Here is a 22,672-nt window from a genome sequence, read left to right as displayed (position 1 = left end):
GGCTGAGCTTGCCACTAGAATTAATTACGGGATCGCGAAGCCGGCAAGCCTCGTTGCGAGCATTTCCACGTTATTCGTCGTTGTTCGTGAGACCATCCTCGGGATTTCATCGCCCCGATGCGTGCATTCATACATACCAAATATATGGGATTTGTTTTTTTTTATTGTCGAATTAGAAACACAAGAATTCGTGCAGGCGGAATTTCACAATCGTTCAAATATTCCAAGTTCTCTGTCACGTTCGCATAGTGCAAGTATTACAACGTTGGACACAAGGATAAACAAATCTTTTCAAGGATATTGAGTATCGAACACTATTAAGAGATTATATGCTATATCAAGAGGAACAGGAAAATCTAGAAAAATATGATTTAGATGAAATAGAACTAAAATCGTAAAATTAATTTAAAAGGTGTCCAGAAAGGATATTTAACCGGAAAGGTGTAAGGAAACAGAAGCAAAACTAATTTGCAATGAACTCTTGCGTGAACTTTATATTATATATCCTCCTCGAAATAAAGTAAAGCGATCTGGGCGGATAAAAAGATTTCGGTTTGGCAGTGTATTTCCCAAGGATGGAAACCGGGAGGGTGAACCACAAAGCGTCGTGGATTCCAGGACAGCGCTCGCGGAAGGGAGAAAAGAATTTCGCCCTCGTTAACCGGGGAGGGGGGAGTCTTTGGAAACTCGGGCCATCCGAGTCGTCCTCGTCGAAATCGCGCCCTTTGACCGACGTCCCGGAAGACGGTCGCGGGTTCGATGACACCGGGGGTTTATCTACCGAGGAGGAAGAGCGACGTTGGCACTCGAAATTTGAGAATCGCTAAATTCCTGTATCGTATTCCCAGTTTTCCGGCTGAAAGGTTCTCCTTCCGCTTAACTCGAGCTTACCTGGGCGGGAAAGAGAGGCGAGACACAGCCGAGAGTTTCCAGCTACGAGGTCTTTCGAGAACAACAAATACCTGCTCCTATTACGGGCATCCCCCGCCGTTACCTCGTGTGCCTCGCTTTTCACAAGAATGCTTCGGAGATTTTCCGCCTCGGCTATCATCGAAGTTCAATGCACCCGGGGTGCACTGACTCCCCCGTAACAAATCGAATACGATGGCGCAGGAAGAAGGAGCCAGAGTGGATTTCTCCGGCCGGAGTCAAACGTTAAATCCATTTCTGCCCGGCTAAGGTTGTACGTTGGATTATTAAATCATTTAGAGGAGGGAAGGAAGAGGCTGCTAACTTTATTTACCGTTGCATCCGCCGCTGGAGATGTATTCGCGAGACGTTCGAGGGGGAGGGGGGGTAGGAGGGGTCAGACGGTTCTCCGTGGAACGTGCTCCTTGAAAGTTTTAAAAGGTCGCGATGGGGGAAAAATACGATTCGAACCGATCGTTTCCCCTCAGAATTTATATTACAGAAGCACAGTTTACTCGCGGGGGTTGAATTGGGAAATGAATTCGGAAACGCTTGTTTTGACCGGTGTGTTGAAAAAATATTTGGAGAAACCACAGACCAAAATTTTTATGTTCGCACGATGCGCTTTTAAAGCTTGCCCAGCTGTTTCTGAAATACCCTGTATCCACCCCTGTTTCGTTTTTCTATTTTTCGCTGCTCCCTCGCCGCGAAACTAGCGCGAGGTTAGCACCGGCGGAAGTGCAAGGTCGGCGTTTGATTAAATGCCTGTCGTCACGTCATATAATTTCGGCGTCGCGTTTTATTTGCGTTTCGGAAATGGAAATCGTTTTACTAGCTTAGTTCCATTGTACACGATTTTATTTAAAAAAAAAAACTGAATATACGATTAGCGTGCAGAATGAGGATGGGGAGGGCAGAAATCCTCGATTATAAATTGGACAATCGTCATTTTGAGTAAAATTTGAAAGACCATCGATTAAAAAGTCAGTTTACACTTGGGTATCTTAATTCAACTATTTTTACGAGTAATCCAAGGTAGAAAGTTTCCCTATTCTCGTCGTAATGGCCGATGTAAAAGCGGGAATGGGTTAAATAGAAGTTCGACGGAAGTGTAAGGAGATAAGAACCCCCAGTCGTTGGATAGTTATCGCGATTCGGAGATAATATCGTCCGAGTTTCATATTCGCGTTTAACGCGTGTAATTTCAAGATAAGGGAAAAGTGTTTCGATAGGAGCTAGATAATGCAAAGGGAGTATTTCAGTAAACATTATTTTTTTTATGCAGAGACGATGTAACGTGTACACGAATCAGATATTCCACACTGTTCGAAGAGATAGCAGACTCTTGAATTATTCAGAAGAAACCAGAAAACGTAAAGAATAAAGAGTATTCTGTGTACTTAATGCACTAATATATTTACTGGGCGTATAACTTGGAAATATTATCTGTACGACAAGATTGCGGGTAACTTAACTCTTGCAGAACCGAGGTTAAAAGATATACCAAGTTTCTCTTTTCCAAATTTCTCGTGCAACGTGTATTTTTTATATTAAAATTCTTTTAGTAGTCAGAAATGTTTTTATAACGCATGCAAAGTGTTGATGCTTTCGTTCACCACTGTATGACGCTGTATCGTCATCCTTCGCGTACATCGAGCTCTTCTTTCCTCTCGATGACTGCTAAGAGCAGTCAGAGTCGGTTCTAGCGAGTTACGTCAGTGATTGCTCGTTGCGTTCGCGGAAGAGCTTCGACGCTCTCGTTAGTTTCACCTTGAATGGTCTACGCAGCACAGTCGGTTCGTAAAAGTTTCTCGTTCGCGATAAAAGCTCTGCTCGTTTCGGTTCGAAAGCATTTTTCGTCTTCCGAATCTCGCGGGACGTGTCGTTACGGGAGACCATCGAACGTGGACGTTTATTCGACCAGGGATACCTCGAAAACACGACTGGGAATCTGGTTCCGCCATGAAAGCACGAAGTGTCAAACGTATTAACGCGCTCGTTGTCGAAACTGCGTTTCTCGTCAGGAACGGGTGACATTTTCTTATTTTAAATTTGATATCTGAGATGAATCTCCATCGCGAAGCCAATAAAAGAGTATAGGTAAACGCTAACAGGCTAGGTAAATCTATTTTCACAGACGATCCACTATCGATTACTGTTTTTTATTTACTGTACAAATTAGACAAGATAGAGAACGTGGTCTTGTTTTTCTAGGGTTAATACTAGGGTCAACTATCACGGACAAATTTTCTATTTAAATTAAAAATTTCGTAAAGGATAAACTTTCGATTCGTCGAAGGGAAATCTCAATTCGAACGATAAAAGCTTGCCCGAATAACTGTCGAGCGTGATCGAGATCAAACCGCTGTACGACGTTTTCAATTCTTCGTCCATTATTCGAGCAGAATTTTACCTGTCTCTGGTATGGAGTAACCTCCACTCAGATATCGCGGTCGAATCGAATTTCAAACCTACCGGTGGAAAACAATCGTCAAGTGTATGCAGCTAGTGCCGGCTCTTCGCGAGACGTATCGATTTATCGGTAAACCGACGATTTACAGTGCCTGTGTGTACAATTTTTTTTTCTTGCATTATTATTCACCGTGTATGCGGGCACGTCCGCGATAAATTTTGCCCCGGTGATTTCGTCGCGTAACAAATTACAAGGAGACCTTTGCGCGACGCTAGGCCCGTAGGATATTTGGCGACCGTTTTGGCGCCACTTGGTCCCGTGCCAGAGACGGTGAAAGTTCAACGATGACTGAAATCCTTTTGTATTTTATTTCCGTTTACCGCGTGTTCGACCCTGAATTAATCCTTAAACGACCACACGATTCGTTCCCTGTGCAAGCTACGCAATCTTTAACTTTAAAACGATGTAACACGAGTAGAAGATGGAAAAGGTTAAGAGAGAGTTTCTTAAAATGGCAAGTGTTAATATAATTAAATCGATAAGTTATTAATGAAATAACGAGGCTGGAGTCTGGTGAACGCTTGTACGTTACAGGGGTAGTCCAACGCTCTAAACCCTAAATGTTAAATTATTTTAATTTCTTAGTGGAAAGTCCCCGTCAGCCATACGTGCAGCGATAAAATTTTTTATTGTCTTCTCAGTACTTTTGTAAACGCGGCTGTTGAATTATTTTGCTCCAGGAGAGGAAAGTGAGAGAAAAAAGGAGAGAAAGGAAGAGAGATACGAAGCCACGCGAATCGAAATGGTTCAATTTGGTTGATTAAATTGGCCTCGGTTTGCGCGGAGAAGCGAGCTTCCTCGCGACCATGTTCATGGTTTATGCGTGTTGACGTGCTCCTTTGCGAGTTCATTTTTCCATCGGCGGTTTATACGTTGGCAATCCTGGCGGATCTTGTCGAGAAAGTACACCTTCGAGCAGCAATTTATCCAAAATAATTACCACTTTGTGTTTCGACGGACTTCGGGGCTAAACGGCGATTAGGTTAATATGCTAGTGCGTACCGTCAATTACTCTGTCAGGTGGCAGCTAGGATGTCCTGTCCATAATCACGACGAGGGAAAGTCTCGCTTCGGGGCTATTAGTAAAGGTGCATTTTTATTCTGAAATTATTATCTTTATAAGATCTTTATAATATTAAAATGCTCGAGTGATAGAGTTTCTTAATTTCTGTAATATTTTATTTACACTTGATAAGCTTGATCAAATCTGGATAGATATCGATAGAATGTCTTCCATTTTCGCCGAATTTTTCGTATTTCGTCCCTATCGCGAACTATCAATATCTAGTATCGAGTGCAATGGACCCCCAGCTGTCAAATATTGAAGCTTCCGTAAAAATCAAACAGAGTAAACGCGTTAAACTTTTATAGGGGGAAAAAAATACTGTCGACCGATTGTTAGAGAAAACTATTTCAATTTCATTGGCGTGCTCTCCCCCGCCACGCTCCTATAGACTTAGAGGAAAATTGATAACGGAGATCGATGACGACCACAGTACTTGAATGTGCAAAATTTGAAGCAAATCCCGGGGGGAATTTCGTCGATTTTGAATAAGGTCCTTTATGCTGAATACCCTCCGACAGCGCAATGTGGTGGCTGTGATATGGATTCCAAATGGGAGAACAATATTCAAGGGCTTTGAAGGCAGAATTTCTGACATTTCGAATATATGACACGAAAGCTGGAGAAAGGTGATCTTCGGGTATCGTGTTTCGCTACGTCCAACGAGCACGATGTCATCAATAAAATAGGAGATGCTAATAAATCTCTTATGACTGAATCTCGCGACGAAGCCTTATGAGATATTTAATAACAAGCTACTCTTGTAGCTTCCTTCGCCGAGTATTATTAGATCCTCCCGACTCCTGATCACAATATTTTTCGATCTTTTGTCGACGGTTCTTTGCAAGTTGTAAAACTTTTCAATGAAAACGCTCGATTTTATGAATGAGAGTATGAAATACAACCATCGAAACACTGATTTATCGTAACGTTTTGATCCGATGAAAGATTTTAAGATTGTATAGGAAAAAGTTGAAATATCCGAACACGGTTGCAAAGTCGTTAATAAGTAAAAGTGGTCCTGCACGCGATGTCTGTCGGATAAAATAGTAACTGAATTGGAAAAGCTATTATTTGATCTTACCAAAACAGATCTAACAATTCACCGGTATATATTAGTTCCAAATATTAATTCATTTATTCGTGTTTATGTACTACGAACAGTTATATATATAAAATAGTATGAAGATGGAAAATTTTTGATCGATTCGTGCAGAAAAGATGTCACGCTTAAAAAATACAATGATAGAGAAGTGTACACTGTTATAGAGCTCGTTAACGCCACTGCATATTCTAGTTACGAGTTCATTGTTACCATATTTAGTGTTACGTAGCAGTTCAGCGAGAAATTGAATTTTCCTCGGATGCTGAATGGGGCGCGTTGAATCGAATGTCTCGCTTCGTTTTAGGGTTCTTACTTAATACTTGCCACGTCCCGCGACAGAATAACTTCTCGTGTTCGTTCAAACTCGAAACTACCGAACAACAGAAAAAGACCAAACCGTAACAGTTTTACTTCCTTCTCGAATCGCGGTTGCTCTCGATATTAGTCTTCGTTCCTAGACAGAATCGGGTCGTTACTGTAAAGTCTGACGTTTTATACATTCATGCGAAGCATATATAAACCGTAGCACAATGTAACGCGTCGCGGCGACCCGGCAAGCAAGCGACACTGCATGAATAAAATGTAAAAGTAAAATATTCCCCGGCCACGGTTACGGGAAAATATAAAAAATACCATTTTCTTAAAACCACACTCTGTACGCTTTTCTTGTTAACATCAGTTTCCTCGCGGAGCAAAGTCTCGCGCGATAAAGTGCCTCGCCACGGTCTCAATTTATTTTTGAAAGCTCGCCTCCCCGTTGCGCGCCACACACTGCGGCGTGGACCGTGTATTTTATCATCCGGGCGTAAAAATTTTTGTTGTCGCGCCACAGAGAAAACGATACACGGTCTCGAATATTTGTACCCGTTCTTGTAGCCGAATTCCGTACGAAACAGAGTTGCTACGCTTTTTCAACGAACCGTAAAAATTCAGGTTCAACCGTCGGAGAGAACCGGAGATCAGAAATTCCACCTTACGCCCGGTTCCTCCCTTTTCCATGTTTTATCTCTCTCCAGCGACGGGATAACATTACGCGATCAACCGTTTCCCAGCAAGACGGTAACACGGCTCGCGCGAATTTTCCTCGTCGGGGTGCTTAGTTTTCGTCGACCATCGCTGATAAATGGCAGAATCCCCGAGAAAAGATCCCCAGCGAGGGATCCCACTGACGTATCTGGGTTAGAACGCCTGCTTTTCACGTTGTCTCTCGCGTTTTCTCCCGTCCCGTAGGGAGAACGACTTTTCTCACCTTTGCTCGACGTTTTTTTTTCTTTCGCGAACCCCGATCCCCCCCCCCATTGATTTCCAGCTGACCAGGATAACGCATCATTCATTCTCATTATCTTTCTTCTGTCCTGCAGTTTCTACCAAGGCGCTGGAAGGTGCTAAGAGCTTAGGTGGATTTTTGTACAGCGCAGTAAATAAAGCGAGCAAAACCGTCGTCGAGGCTGGGGCGAAAATCAAAAAGACCGTCGAGGAGAATGTGAGTAACTTCCACTTTTCACTGGCTTATCCATTATTTTCTAATCTTATAATCCGTCGAGATACGCGGGCTCTCGACGACGACTCAACACACGACGCTTTATTCGAAGCGCATGAATGCAGAGATGGGCGGGATTTCGAATGAAAGACGAAGGATGAAACCAACGTGTAGCAATTTATTCCGTCAAGCTTTATTCTTTATTCATTGCTCGAAATCTCTATCGAATTTCGCCCATCTTTGCCTTGGACGGAGTAACGAGTAGAAAAATATGTCTCTGTTTTTATTTTATATTCGAAAAGTTTGAAGTAACTAAAATTAAGAGTAAATGAAAGATTGCAGCATTTGTTTTTAACTCTCGAATTTGTCGAAAAACTTCTTTATTTAAGCCTCTTTTATTAGAATCGGGCGAAGCTTTTCAACGGAGATTCGTCGAATTGCAGCAGTCTTTATTCGTCGAAAAATTGTCTCTTTTATTTTCTGCTGAAAAGCGAACCGGTTACCGTTTGAAAGCGTAGCCGACAGTGTTTTTCAGGGACACAACGTGCGTGATTGTATCGCGATAGATCGAGCAACAAGTTTAGCTTCGCAGCTTTTTGATAAAATGAAATTTTCCGATAATCGCGGTCACGTCGCTCGGCATTGTGGCGGCGAAAAAAACATCCACCAGAGAGGTTTCCTTTCCGGCGATATTCAGATTTCATTCCGGGAACTTTAATTCTTCGTGACTTCTTCGCCAAGCAGAGGCAGCCGGGAAGAGCGTGTCGCTTTATTTCCGCTCGAGGAACAAGTTCCTTTCGAGTAGAAAATAATTTCCGCATATCAAAAGCATTAACCCACGACTTTATTAAAACTTTTCTGTTCGGTGAAAAAAAATGTATGTCCAATCGAGAGTTTCGCGTATAATTAATCACCACTTAACTTTAATACTAGTTTAACTAACGGAAATATTCAACTTCTAATTAACTATGTATTGCTCGAGATTTTTTTGCACTTAGCTGTTTTGCTTATCGGCCAGCTTTCTTACGGAGACTTTTTGCGTTAATTGCGCTAATGGAACACTGCAATCAGGATCATTCGATAAATTGTTCTTGTTCAGTGTTCAACAGTCACAAAACATTTTAAATTCATTTTCAATTAAATGAACAATTTGTAATTTAGTTTTGCTGAAACTTCTTTGGGTGCATCGAGTCAAAGTAAATGTGAAAATAAATATAGAAGCTATCATAATTAATAATGGTTGGTATAGTCATCGGATAGAGGATGAAACGCCCTTTAAAATGAGCGTTTGTACGAGTCAATAGCGTTATTAGTTCCGGAGATACGAGGATTTTAGTTTCGAGTCGATCGGATGAGACCGAAGCACTTGTTTACGTCGCGATATCAATGAACTTTCTTACTACGGCCTTGCAAGGTCGTTGACCGCACGTGCTCGTAGTACATAGTAAACGTGACGTCACTCGGTCTCTCGGTTAGTGGGTCAACGTGCGACAAGGAGGTCCGATGCGTTAGACGGAGAAAGAGATAGTCGAATTGAAAAAATTACCTTTTACATAAATTGCGATATCTCGAAAACGAAAAGTCGGATCGACAAAAACCAAAAAACCAATTTAAAGAGGAAGGTTTGCCGCCGCTAACAGTGGCTTAATAATGGATAAAACACTAGTACTTTCAGAACTGCACACGTCTAAACTTTTAGTATTTTTACTGCACGTTAATAACCTTTTCTAAGGCGGAGGGCGGAATTTTAAAAATTACCTTTTACATAAATTACGATATCTCCGGAACGGGAAGTCGGATCGACAATAACCAAAAACCATTTTAAAGAGGAAGCTTTACCGCTGCCAACAGTGGTCCAATTATTAATAAAACACTGGTAATTTCGGAACTGCACGTGTCTAAAGTTTTAGTATTTTAATAGACGTCCATTTGACCAGTGATGGTAGATTCAGCGTTAGAGGAATCGTTGGACCGTCTTTTCCCAGTCTCGTCGATCCAGTTATGTACCATTACGATTGCAGAGGGCGAGAGTTAACGTGTTTGCATTCAAGAATCGTAATCCAGTTATCGGATGATTAATCCATCGCTAACGAGCCTGATAAAACACGACAGAATCGCAGGGTCAGTGTTAAACGTTCGACGATTACGTGCAGTATCGATTCATTTATGTTGTTACGTGCGTACATACGCTGAAAATGAGATGAAATTGACAGATCGAGTCCCTCTGGTTAATTACTTTGGCATTCACGATAATAATGATATCGGATTTATTAAATCGCCCGAACGGCGAGTGTCGAACCAAAAGATTAAAATTACTAGGATCGCGAGAATCGTCAGCGAGTCGGTTTCGCGTTACGCGAAAAATTCCCGCCTCCTCTCCGCCCCCTCTGTTGCTCTCGGTTTATCAATATTTAGACACGTGCGCTAGAGAGGCCACGGATATATTCCAGAATTTCGCTCGCGAATGGGAATATCATTTCGACGGAAATAATGCGCTCGACGATTCGGAGACGTGGCTGGATATTCCCCGGAGGAAAGAAATCACTTCTACATTTTCCTTAGCTTTTTATTCCACGGCCGATATCTCGACAATTTTTCCGCGTTACACGCATCCTCGACCTTACGTTCGTCGCTTTCCACTTCTTGATCCTCTCGTGTCAATGTACGATCTCATTCAAAGCGAACTCCAATGGAATTCTCTGAATCGTAGCCGTCGCGACCCTGCGTTTCGTTCCGCGAACTTATCGGTGGAACTTCGGGTTATTAAACTTCCGCTTTCCAGCACGTTTTCCGAACGATTGAATCTGCACGAACTGCGAAATATTATTTGCTTCGGCAAAATACAACGAGGCGTATTTTTATATTATTACGAAGCGCGAGAGGTTCGAACGTAATTTAATCAAATGCGTTTAATTATTCGCAATTGCGAATTCGACGGAAAGGGTACACGCAGGGATCGATCGACGAATAAAAATTTCATTACGAATATTTTAATATCGCGCTGAGAAACGTATACAATTTTTCCAGAAAAATTTCATCGATGATAAAATAAGTCCGCGAAACGTGTTCTCCGCGTGTTAATATTTCCGCGGAAAATTCGTTCTCGAAAACTCGCGAACGCGGAATCATCGTTATTCGTTTCCGCGCGTTCGTAAATATGTGCAGTTCGGCGTATCAAAAACACATATTTGCAGAATAATTTCATTTACGATCGTAATTTTCGATCTCGATGGGTGGATTACTTCCGCGGAGTGCTGTTTGTACGCTCGCAGCGAAATGAAACGCTATAAGGAATCCGGTCGTCGCGTCGAAGATTACAATCAGCAATATCGCCGGGAAAAATATCCCGGTGCAATCTATTCGATTACCGGCTCGATACGCGCGCAAATTCGCATCGTTCCGAGCGTATCGAACGACAAACGCTCGAAATTTATATTTCTACATAGGACGAAACGAGTGTCCTTCGCCGAGTCGGTCGCCGCGACGAGCATCGGCCAAATGGCTTTTAAGTGGCTGGCTTTAAAATGTAGGTCGTCGAAATTTATCAATCGCGTCCTCACTTTTGATTTCGTTTCTGGGTCGCGTGACGTCCATTCTTCCCCCGATTCAGCCCGGGGACTGTCGAGCCAGCGATTTGTAGTTCGAGCCTCGTGGAATAAGGGGAATAAAGGGATGTACAGACAAATATTAATGAATACCGTGGAATTCAATTTCGCGGTATATCTGCGGATCCTCGACTATCCTTGAGCTTTCGCTGTCACGAGATTCTTGAAGCAATCTTTTCCGTGCCTCGTCGTCTTCACATTGGACATATGGAACGTTGGAAACCACAAACTTTTATAGAAAATACTTGGTTCCAATAAATAGTCTTACGATCGTATACACTGGTCCAGATCTTAATCTTCGGAGAATTTTCAATATTCTTTAGTAAAAGAATATTCAAGAAATGTAAAACGAAAAGAGTTAAAACAATTCATTTCCAACGCTTCGAATCGCTAACGAAATTTTCGTCCCCTCGTTCGCGAGTTTTGTGCGTGTCGTTGTTGATTTATCATTAACGAACGTCGTGTCGATCGAAATTAGATTTCCATCTTCTACACATCGGGCAAATTCGAGGGAGCCCGCTTCTCTGCTCGACTATCAAACAAATTGCGTTTCGATGGCGCGTCGAAGGTGGGCTGCGATCCGTTGAACGCATAATGAAGTTATGGGACGTTGAACGCTCGGCACGCGAGGAAAAAATTCGCCAGGAACATTGGAATTTCGCGAACAATGCGGTTTCCGGGGTGGGGAGGGGAGGGGAGATGAAATCGAACTTTACGCGGCTAGTCGGATGGTGAAATTTCGCTCCAAACACACCACGGTTGCAGGAGGCCAGCCATTTACGAATATTAGATTCGGTGAACTATGTGGGTTGTCACGCCTGTTCGCGATACTACGGTCACTTAGAGCGCTACGGTTAGGTTGATGCACCGTGTAAGTGTCCAAAGCAGACTCCCGGAGTTCAAGTAACGGGTAGATGGAGTCCGTTAGATGGGTTGATAAGCTGGCAGTTTGGTAATTGCTACGTTACTAGATCGATCAAAACTTTAATGGGTTCCGAAATTGTTTGTTTATTTGTTCACTATTGGTATAAAGCGTAAAATTAAAATGTACAATAGAAGTGGATAAATAGAGTAATTGCAAGGTGTGCTAAGCCGGTTAGTAAAAATAAAAGAATAAAATGGTTCATTTTAGATGTTTTAATTCTCTTTTACAACTTGGAGGCTGTTGATTTTTGAGACCCATGTAACGTTCACTTATTTTGGCGAGCGTTACTATGCTCGTAGCCAAAGTTTAGATCGATACCTTATATCCGGACAAGATTAGCATAGTATCTGTTGGAACAGAATTCGGTCGAAGCAAGATTGTAATAGGTTTAGGTTAGTAACGAGGATTTAGACTGCTGAATCCGACAGAGAACTATCGTTTATTGGAATAACACTCTCTGATTTCAATAACCGGTTATTCCAGCGGTGCACAACCACCGATAAAGTATTATCTATCTAGGTGCAAGTTAAATCGGTCGCGAAATATTCTTGAATCGGCACGAGAAATCTAATTTATTAGCGGCAGAAAAGTACGGGAAGCGCTGGAAAGTAGGGTATTTCGTGAAAAAGTCGACCTTATGGAGATTCTGAAAGAAATGTAGGAAATTAAGGGAAGTTCGGAGGTCGGAGTCGTAAACTTTAAAGTGCATTTCGAATTATCCCTCTTAATCCCTCCTTTAAGGTTGCTCCAAACTTTGCGTATTACAATTATCGTTTAAACAACGACGATAAGATTCCGGTCGGGGCAGTGGAATAAAATATACAATATTCTAAATAGCTCGATTTAATCTAAATACCAGGTTTACTTATTTTTATCCTGATCACGATATATTTCAATTCTTGTAACGCAATAAAATAACAGTGAATTATATCAAGTAAGCGGCACATGCTCCAGAGGGGATTTATTGGATCCCTGCGTGTGTACTTAAAGGTTAATGACGTCTTTATCGCACTATAAAAAATTATATATTACATAAAGTGCCTGTCTGCTGTTGACCTTTTAAAGAACCCTTTATTTTAAACGAACGTTATAAAACACACAGCAGGGGGGAAAAATATTATGGAAATTAAATTTTAATTAATATTAGAATTTATTACCGGTCTCAAAGATAATTAACAAGGAAATTTATTTAAAGTACGAAAGCTTTGATACTACAATTTAGAAAAATTCAGAGGTGGTTATTAATCGACTCGAGAGCAGCTCGCATAAAAGTATTACAGAGATGATAATAACCATTTTCGTCGGTTAAAATTCTTATCAAAGACTATTTTACAAAGGAACATTTTAGCGAGAAACCATTTAACGTTGTCACGGTCGTGTCTCTGCGAGAGAAACGTAAAAATGAAATTCGAACGTGCCCTGGTAGCTCTCGTCGCCGTCCGGTTCTCGCCTCGCTTTTCGAGTTTCGAGTTCGTTCATCGAACATCCAGATACCGATGGAAGGAATTCGTCGACGTCCGGGACAGCTTAATTGCCGGGGCAGTCTTTTTCACCTTGGCAGACGCGAGAACCTTCAGAGGCGAAACGGAGCTTTTGTAACGCGTGGCAGGTAACGTTACTCTGCCTTTCACAGGTGAGGGGAGGGGGTGGGGAAAGGAAAAAGTGGCCGTGACAGGCGCACCTTCGTCTTCTGGCGAGAAGCCTCGATGAAAGGACGTGACACGGCCGCGTCGCTCGTCCCAACGGCTGACAAGTGTCGTCCCTAATAACGTGCGACGATATATGCGCATCGTATTAACGCGGAAATTTCTACGTCGCCGTCCCGGACGTTTCCCTTATGATATATGACCAACGACCCGGCAAAATCTATCGACCCGGCCGGGAGGAACCGATTAACGCGGCCGATACTTTTTCACGCCGTCGCGTTTCGACCTTCTTCTTCCGGCCAAACAGCGCGTTGCAATTTCCGGCGCGTACGTATTAAGTTCCCCGCGAGTTATTAGCTCGATCGTACCGGGGAGCCGATAAATCCGGCGTAATCTAAGCGCACGGGTATCGCTGAATACCGTTTACGATCGGGCAAACACGTACCGTCACGTAGCACGCATTACATTCTGTCCTACGGCCGGAAATATCAGAGTTTACGCGGACACGTACGTGTTTCGTTCGCCCTACGTGGCTGCTGACGATCGTCCGTCGGAGAAATGAAGAGTTCGCGCGAGTATAAGCTCGTTAGCTCGACGCGTGCCTCGGAATAATGGACACGGTGCAAAATAAAAAGTGTCCCCTCGGTTGGGACATTCGACCCTCTGAACCTGGGAGAATTAATTTTTTATATAATAGAGATGGATTTAGTGCAATCTTTTTAGCGTGTATCAACCTAACAAGAAATCTATTTTTCTAACTTGTGTAAACTCCCAGAATATGATCGTGAATCCATATAAACGTAATTGTAAAGAGGTACAGGCATATAAAGTACTCCGTTCATTCTATTATCTTCGTGTAATCCAATCGTGGTCGTTAAATAAATTTACCTAATAATTCGACCCTAAATAAATTAGACCATACAAGTACGCATCGGTGTATTTAGAATCCTCGCGAATCGGGGGTCGTGTCTACGAAATATTCCAGTATCAAGCAATTTGAATGGTAATCACCGGCTTGGCCAGCATTAATTAAAATCCGTTCGTGATCGAGGGCTCCCGGAACTTCACGGTCCAGCGTCGCCGTAAAACAGTGATTCGGAGAAAGTTCGAATCGCGTCGACAAATCGTTAAATTGCCAGGATAATGGGTAGATAATGATCGCTAATATCATCCAACAAGTGGATGGCTGCACGTCAGGCTCGACAGTAGTCGCGACCGTGTATGGTCAGACGCGCTTCGCCGCAGGAACGATTACCAGTGGCCAGATGCCTCGGTGGTCGTAGTCGTGTAAAGTCACCACCACTCGCGGTCAACGAACAACGATGCACGTTCGTGTGCACGACGTGCTATAAAAGATACGCTCTCACATCCACGGAACACGGTCGTTCGTGTTCGTGTCCCACGGACGAAACTACGCTGCGTTGCATAGCAGGGAACAGAGGCAGTTGGTATTGATTCAAGCGCCAACCTCTTCATTCGAGACCCAACTACACGAGCGCGGTCCTACCCACACGAACGCGTCTTCCAGTTTGTGCATCGACTTTCGCGGCTGGGTGCGGGGGGTGGAGGGGAAAAAATGGCAATAACACATCGACACATCGACGACACCCAGCGGCTCTCGTTCTTCTCTATCCAGTCCCTTCCCCGTCCCTTTTTAATCCCCTTCCAACGGTTTGTTTGCCCGTCGCGTCGTCTCCGTCGCGGTCGCTCTGTTCCCGCGTTCTCCGTCTCCGCCGCGGGGAATCGATGCCTCGAGCCTTGAACTTTCTTCGGGCCTCTCCGCGTCCTCTCGCTGCTCTACCTCCGCGTCTCTAATTCTCTCTAGATTCTCCGGCCGACCCAGAGCGCGGGTACCGTCGATCGTTTCGTACACACGTTCCCGGGCTGTTTGCGTCGTATTCGATACCCGAGTGTATCGAATGTCGATACCATCCGCCCGGTGAATTTCGACCGTATGACAGCTCAAGGTTCCCGAACAGCTGATGCATCCCGGGAGCGTTTCGACGATTTCCCCGGCGCTCTATCATTACCGTCGTATTTTCCGGGATAGCGTAAAAGCTCCTACGCCGTTTGCGCAGCGCATTATCGATTCTCGGTTGGCCCGCCGCCGGAATTTCCCCACGTGCCCCGCGAACCTTTTTGCCCCCAACCGTGCACCCCTCTGGCCGAAGGTCGCCTCGCGTGTAAATTAATAGAGATACGAGTGCTCGAACATCCCCATCCGGAGATCAATTATTGCCACGGGATTGCGAAACTTGGACGCGACCGCGCGTTTTCGATTCGATTTGTCAAACCGTCGTGTCGAACCCCGGGAAAACAATGCGTTCTTTTCGACCGTACGGGTGAAGGAGGGGGATTATATTGCCACGTACGTGTTACGTTTCGTCGAACCGGGGGTCAAAGCACCTCATCGATGTTGTTCAATTTCCGACGGTTTCGTGATCGCGCGATCGGTTCCCTTTGTTGTGGTAAACTGCGGTCGTCGACAGCGTGAAAATTCCGCAATCTGGAGTACCGTAGTCCCAATGTAGCCACATCGATACCAACGCCGGACCGAAATAGAGTTTTCACGCCAAGATCAAAGAGACGTTGATGGACTCTTCGCGTAACGGTGTTGTAGAGACCGTCCCGGTCAGAGATCATTGTTGACGACCCTCCAGGGATACTCCCGATCGATTATCGGATCTCTCCGTGCACGGTTTGTTGTTATTTTTGTGTTGTACAACCCCCTGGAATGCATTCGACTCCCATTTCCTACGGTTACGATTTAATACGAGCAAAACAGGATCGATTATATTTCTTTTTTATAGCACGATACGGGAAATTGAGTAATTGCCTTAAAGTTTCGGTCTAAGGTTTCCTCGGAGGAAATAATTGGATGAAACAACGTAGAATCCAAAGTAGAATCGTCGAAGGGAACGAGTCATAAGACGTTCCATTAAACGTGAAATGAAATTTGAATAAACTCGATGTCGAGTACCTCCTCCGTGCTTTTCCCGTTCAAATTTGATTTTCCGTTCGTTGTTTATGAACGTTTTATCTTTAGCTCATCGCCAAAGGCAAATTATTCCGCGGTACAAAGCGCCTTTCGCGGTGAATTCAAAAAATTTAATTAAAATCGTACCTCTCCTCCTCCGCTTAATTTATAAAAGACAAAGGGCCAGACTCGAACAACATAAATTCATTGGCATTCCCAGACTCGACGAGAACTTGCATCAAGTTGAGCACATCCATCGCAATAAAAGTCACCTTTTTTCTCTCCCGTTTGTCTCGACTAACACGTAAATTGGAACAGTTTCAAAGAACACTCCCCCCTCCATTCGTACTTTTTTTTTTTTTGTTCACCGCTGCACACGGATCGCTACAGCTGCGTGTCGCCGTTGATGCACGAGCTTTTTCCCGCGAAAAAAGACACGTAACGTCGGGGTTGAACGTATCATAAATATTAATTAAAACCGTTGAAAACGATTCATTAGGTATCAACGGGAACAAAGAGAACGCGCTCAATTAGTCGACGTTTCGATCGCGCGGAACGATTTGTAACAATATACGGTATCATCAATTCTCAAATATTTACTAAAATTATTTTGGTAATCGTCCAAGAAAAATTGAACTTTCCGCGCGTTAAATTAAAAACCTCCGTCGGAAAAACGAGGGAATATCGGTCGTTCGTATCGGTCCCGTATTTCTCTTTAACGGACGATCAGGTGCGCGCAAAAACGCAATTCCGTTCCGCTCGCGATGAAACAGCCACTGGTTTCCGGGCGAAAAATTCGCATTATCGGAATAAATTTGTCGTTGCACTCGACGTCGGGGGAAACAAGCCTCCCCCCAACTGTTGCTCGGAATCGTAACGCGGCCAGGAAACTCTCGTTATTTTCATACGCGTTACTGCCACTGATTTCCGGTCGATGGAACCCTTTGTGGGTCCCGATACCGGAACGTACGGCGGTTCGCTTGGTCGTTTGGAGACGGAAAGGCAAAACGTACGGGTGGACGAGGCGATCGGTTCAAAGCTATCTGGTCGCTCAAAGGTTCGGTTATGCTAAGGACCGCGTTTCGACGAAGAGACACCAATTTGCCAACGGTGTACGTCAGCCTCGTGGGCAACGATATTGAATTTAGGGTACTCCGCGACAATCGTACACAGAGAAGGTGCTGCGGTTGTCAACGATCGGGGGACCCCGTAAATCAATTTATAAGGCTTCGTCGTCGGTCGTTCGCGTAATACACGGTGGATATAATATAGGGTATGGAAGTCTGCCTCCTGGTACCGCGAGCGTCGACACTCGAGGGCGTAATCGATAACGAGCCTTGACCTTCGTAGGGCTGCTCCGTTGCATCGCTCAAACCGCCGACGTTCCTTAGAAATCTCCTGGATTAATATCCAACGGGCACTCGTTCCGAACCGGTACTGCAATTATTCGATACCCCTCGCTGGATTAAACTTAACGCTTCGAGATCGTCTCTTTGTATCTCCCTTCGAACGCCTCCGCGCGCGGACTGGTCGATTCTAGATTAGTTCCCAGTACCGTACGATTTATATCTTTTTTAGCGAATCAGAAAAACATATGCATGGCTATTTACCGGTAACTGGGTCAGGCTATAGCTTTCGATCGATTCCTTGGTCAATTCTGCGTATGGAAGCTAAGGTCGTCGAAAACTCGATACTTTAGATGTTTCATGGTTTTTTTCGTACGATTTTGCGGAAGATATGGCGATTTGTTTATCTTGATAAGTGAATGAGAGATTAACTGTTCCGATTTAAGCGTTAAAACTTTTTAGAAAATAACAGTATTGAATTTTCTTTGATTTTTTGTACGCTATTTAATGAGTTCATCTCTTTAACGTCGTGTTTCATCCAGTCATATTTAATATGCTACCGTTTCCGTGAATTTTTCTCTCTCACAGTCGCGACGCAACAAATAAAAATCGCAAAATAAGCAAACAAAGGCGTCCCCTTTTTTCCCCCGTTTGTTCACGGTCGCTTTCCTTTCTTCAGCCTCGTTTATTTGATTGTCCTCTCCCGTTTGATGCCGCGTTATTGCGCGATGAGTATGGATCACATTTATGCCTCGTCCTTCTTTTTATCTTGGCCTTCGCGCATCTCGTTTGTTTTGAAATTGCAAAATACAAATGGGGAATCGAAACTAAACGGACATCGTTGTTATTTGTTCCCTATGTATTCGCGCTTCTCCGTCGTTCGCGATTTATTTTCCTCGTTTCGTAAGATCAAGGTTCCCCCGCTGCACGATAAACCCCCTCGAACGAATAAAACATATTATTGGAAATATCGCCCGATAATACTTAACCGATATATTCGTAATTTACTTTAATGACGAGCGTACTCGGTTCATAAATATGGCATACAGGCATCGGAAATCCCGCGTAAAATCAGAGTCGCGTATCCAATAACAGTTAATCAGCCTTCTCGGTTTCGTTGCACCTCGACGCGTTTATCGAGAACCAGAAATACATTCTACAGCGAGAAAAACAACGATAAAACTGAAAGTATGCGGGGAAAGTAAAAGTTTCAGCGTTCGAAAAACAAATTTTCCAAGCTTTCTTCGCCGTACCATCGATTTAATATTATTTCGATTTTACTAAAATTTGTTTCTTTTGAACGTTTCTCTGGCGCCAGGTTTCGTCGACTCGAACGGAAAGTGAAATTCTAAAAGGTTTGATCTCGATTTCTATTCCACGTTTTTTCATTGTATACGCGGCTGAACGCGGCATTATATAGAAATCATCGCTTTCAGCCAAACCGAAAGCATTGTTCGGTCTCGTTAACGCAATTATAATTAATTGTACGTTATACCATTCCCGATATAATAGCTTTTGATTTGTATCGTGGGCACGGAAACTCGCCCCCAATGGAGACTATGAATTCCACAATTAACCTGATTGTTCGAAACGACTTTCAAATTGTTCTTCGTGCAAGAAATCCTACAAACTGTTTCGACAAAAATGGGTTGCGTATTTTGCTAATCGTTCAGAATTTGATTAAAATTGCACGTCCTCAAGTACCAGAAACAAGCTTAAAATTGATCAACTTGCTTCTATTTTTCCATCGTATACGAATAATTTTAGAGGATACAAAATACAAGGTTCGATCAAAATTCGACGTTCCGTTTTAATAATAACGAAGTTCCCATTACCGATATATGCTCCAGCCGTATTCAGCCGCATATATAGTCGAGAATTTAACTTTGTAATTTCGATAACTTTATCTTTTCCCCCGCGAGATTGGCGTTTCTTTCTGGGTCAGCTGGCCTGGATATCCATGCATCGCGTAAAACTTGGCTGATTAAGATTATATTTTAACCCCTTATCGATCGCCGCGGCTGATTAATTCACCGTTCGCGGCTCGATCCTATCGGAGCTCTCGGCCAAAAGAACGTATTTCTCCGGCGTGTTCTCTCGCTAAAGCGGTACACAATTTCCATATACAAAGTTTCTTTCGCGTACCCGATAGGAAGAAGTAGAAACTAGGTTCGTAATATCGCATAATTTTCCTGCGCTCGACAGCTTTCCTCGAGCGGTGACATTTCTCCACTCGATACGATTCGCGGAACAACGCTGACGGTGTTCCAGCGCGACGATTCTGTTCTTTTATCCACCCCCGTAAAACGATATTTCATTTATTCGAGCGTCGCGGCGCGCTAGACGGAAGCGAGTGTTTAAAATTTCGCGAGGGAATCGAGATATACGACTCCCGGAGACGTCGACGATGTCATCCGCGTTCACGCGGATTTAAACGACGTAGAATGGCTTGGATTTTTGTGTAGCGTCGCGCAGCGAAATGTCGTCGGTGGAATCCGGTTTGCGCCGAGCAGACCGGATTTCGCGAGCAATAGACGATCGAGCACGTATCGACCATCCGTCATCGTCGAGTGCATTCGAAATGCGATGCTCCTAAATTCGTTTCACGAGTGTTGTTCTCGGACTTTCGATTCGACGGTAACGAGCGACACAAAATACACCAGATATCGCACGCATCGAAACGATCCAAAAATAAACACGCGAACGATAACGTATTGACCCCATTTTAAACCCACGTCGTCCAAATAACTAAACTATCGTCGACGATGTTTGAATTTATAATCATCGAATTTCACTGTCGTCGGAAGAAACGGCCAAATATTTTCTCCCGCGGCTTCCCGGCAATTTGGGGGGTGAAAGGATCCAGGGGAGGCCTTCGCGAAGTACATTATTATTTTTAATAAGCTTCCATGGAATTTTGCTTTCACGGTAATCGCTTTAAACCATTTTTATCGTCTTTGTTGGTCCGCTGACACGCCGTCTTCCGCAGTGTTTATTTTCCAGAGCCGTTAATGGAATATGGACAGGAAAGCGTCGGGCTCCATTACGACGCGCCTCGTCGAGTCATTCGAGTTGTTGAATTTCGGATTGGAACGGAAATTGTTCGTTTTCTTAAATAAGCAATTCCATTAATGGGAATATTCCCCCGTTTGAATGGAAACACTTTTACCAACGAGTTAAGAGACTCCGGTCCAATTTGAAGTTTCAGTCCTGTTTCCAATCTTTTTTATGAAATTGCAGGAGAAAACGCACGATTTAAAATATAGAGCGAATTATAATTACTTCGGTCCCTCGAGTCGCTAGCAAAGTAATCGCCTGAACGTTTTGTACGGTGCATTCAATTTGTATCAAAGCGTCGGGGAATGATAATAAAAATTATAGAACCGTTTCTCGTAATTAGTACTGGTTGTTAGCACGCGTAATACGTCGTCTGCACGCGATCCGCACACGCGTAAAGCTGGAAAGAACGATCTTGCGAAATTCATTCGCTTCCATTAATTTAATTGTTACGAAGAATATTTTTCTACAGACACTTTGCAAAAAAGAACACGTCGATCGAATATTATAATACAATCACTTTTTGGAGTAAGAATATTCAGACTATTATCTAATATCTTTCGCGATCCGTCGAGCAATATTTAGAACCGCGACTTCCGCTCGTCGGATACCGTTTTGATTTAATTTGTTTCTTTCGTTGGTCTATATTCTGCCTGGCACAGATACAAACATTTCAGCGTTATCCACGCTTCGTAATATTCCGTCAGCGAGGTCCGCTCGTCGCCAGGGATAATTGATATATTCTTGACGGTTCCTCGTCCGAAACGCTGCGCTGAACGTCAACCAGCTGTTGCCTCTAATTAAACGTACACGTTGCCATAATGAATGAAAGACACGTGTCGGAGCCAGGATACCTGCGTTGAATACGGAATCACCCTAGGCCGAAGCGTTATCGCGATCGTCGCGATGAAAAGCGGCTAAACTGTTGCGCGTGCGGTAAATGCGAAACGGAAGCGGCCAGAAACGACCTGCATTTTTCACCAACGGGGTTGTCTTTGCCCCTGAAAGGCGGATCGTCGTGTGACCGGCGGTCGTCGAGATACGCGCGTTCGGTCGGCGCTGGGTATTCCAATCGCGAGCGCGTTAATTAACCTTTAATTAGCGTCGCTGGCCGGGATCGCGCGTATCGTTTCACGCTCTGCCATGACGAAGTTTGCTCATTAGCAGCCGATGTCCAAGGTCGTGAAAAGCAACGCTGAAGGAGTCCTTGGACTCCCCCGCGTACAGTGTGTCCTAAAAATTGCGGGACTGAAAGATACAGGGGCTGGGAACTACGATTTTCACGTAGATTTTAATGGAAACTACAATTGTAAACCAAGATGGTTAAAGTCAGGGGTTCTGATTTTTGTGGCAGGTTGTAGGTATACATTCTCGAACGAGAGCGAAACGAAGACGCGGATTAGCGTAACTTCAATTATGCGTCTGCGAGCAACCGTAGCTTCGGTTCTCGTCCATCCAGGCGTTAATCGGGATTGAAAGTTTTCTCGTTACCCCGTAGACAATTCGAAAGCCCGCGACGTTCTCTGCAGCCAATCTTCCCCCTTTCTCGTTCACGGTTCTCACATCCGGATCCTCTTTTTCTCGTATCGTCGACGGCACTCTTTTGTTTCTCGTTTCTTCAAGGATGATCGAATAATAACGAACGCCTCAAAGAAGCCCGCCCCGATCGAAATTAAATTCTTGATACAGCCGGGGACAAGCTCTTACTAGGTCATAATAGATGAAATTCCCCGTTTGCCGGCGTAAACTCGACGACGCTCGTTCATTATCAGCCCCTTTAATCTACGGACATTGGGGAATCGATTTTCACTCTTCGCTTTCAATTTATCTTTTAATTATTTCGCGCGTCCCCTAATTCCGATAAACGCCCGACAAATTCTCACCCCTGATAGAGTAAAATGGGGGTTCCCTAAACGTTGATGGCATCTAACACAGCGGAGGTGCTAACGAGAGATTTCGAGGATTCGAAAATTCTTCTTCATTATTCTCGCGCCGCCTTTTCGACGTCGTGCTAATTCCTTCGGTCAACCGATCGCGTTTCCGGCGCGATGCAGATCGAAAGGGGAAATTCGCGGGGCTTAGGACG

General features: G+C 43.9%; 1 protein-coding gene across 2 annotated transcripts in view; it reads left to right on the top strand.

Moving 5' to 3' along the window:
- The window catches only part of LOC122397603 (synapse-associated protein 1), a 106,605-nt gene that overhangs the window by 23,427 nt on the left and 60,506 nt on the right, over positions 1-22,672 (top strand). For both annotated transcript variants that reach the window (XM_043396855.1, XM_043396856.1), the window contains exon 4: positions 6,912-7,033. In XM_043396855.1, the coding sequence (XP_043252790.1) occupies positions 6,912-7,033 (122 nt within the window). The remainder of the gene's footprint in view (positions 1-6,911; positions 7,034-22,672) is intronic.

This window comes from Colletes gigas, unplaced genomic scaffold, assembly GCF_013123115.1.
Source record: "Colletes gigas isolate AHSC1104 unplaced genomic scaffold, ASM1312311v1 Colletes_gigas_Sc00010, whole genome shotgun sequence".
NCBI classification, from domain to species: domain Eukaryota; kingdom Metazoa; phylum Arthropoda; class Insecta; order Hymenoptera; family Colletidae; genus Colletes; species Colletes gigas.
The sequence above is the reverse complement of the archived record's forward strand: the minus strand, read 5'-3'. Positions and strand labels throughout refer to the sequence as shown.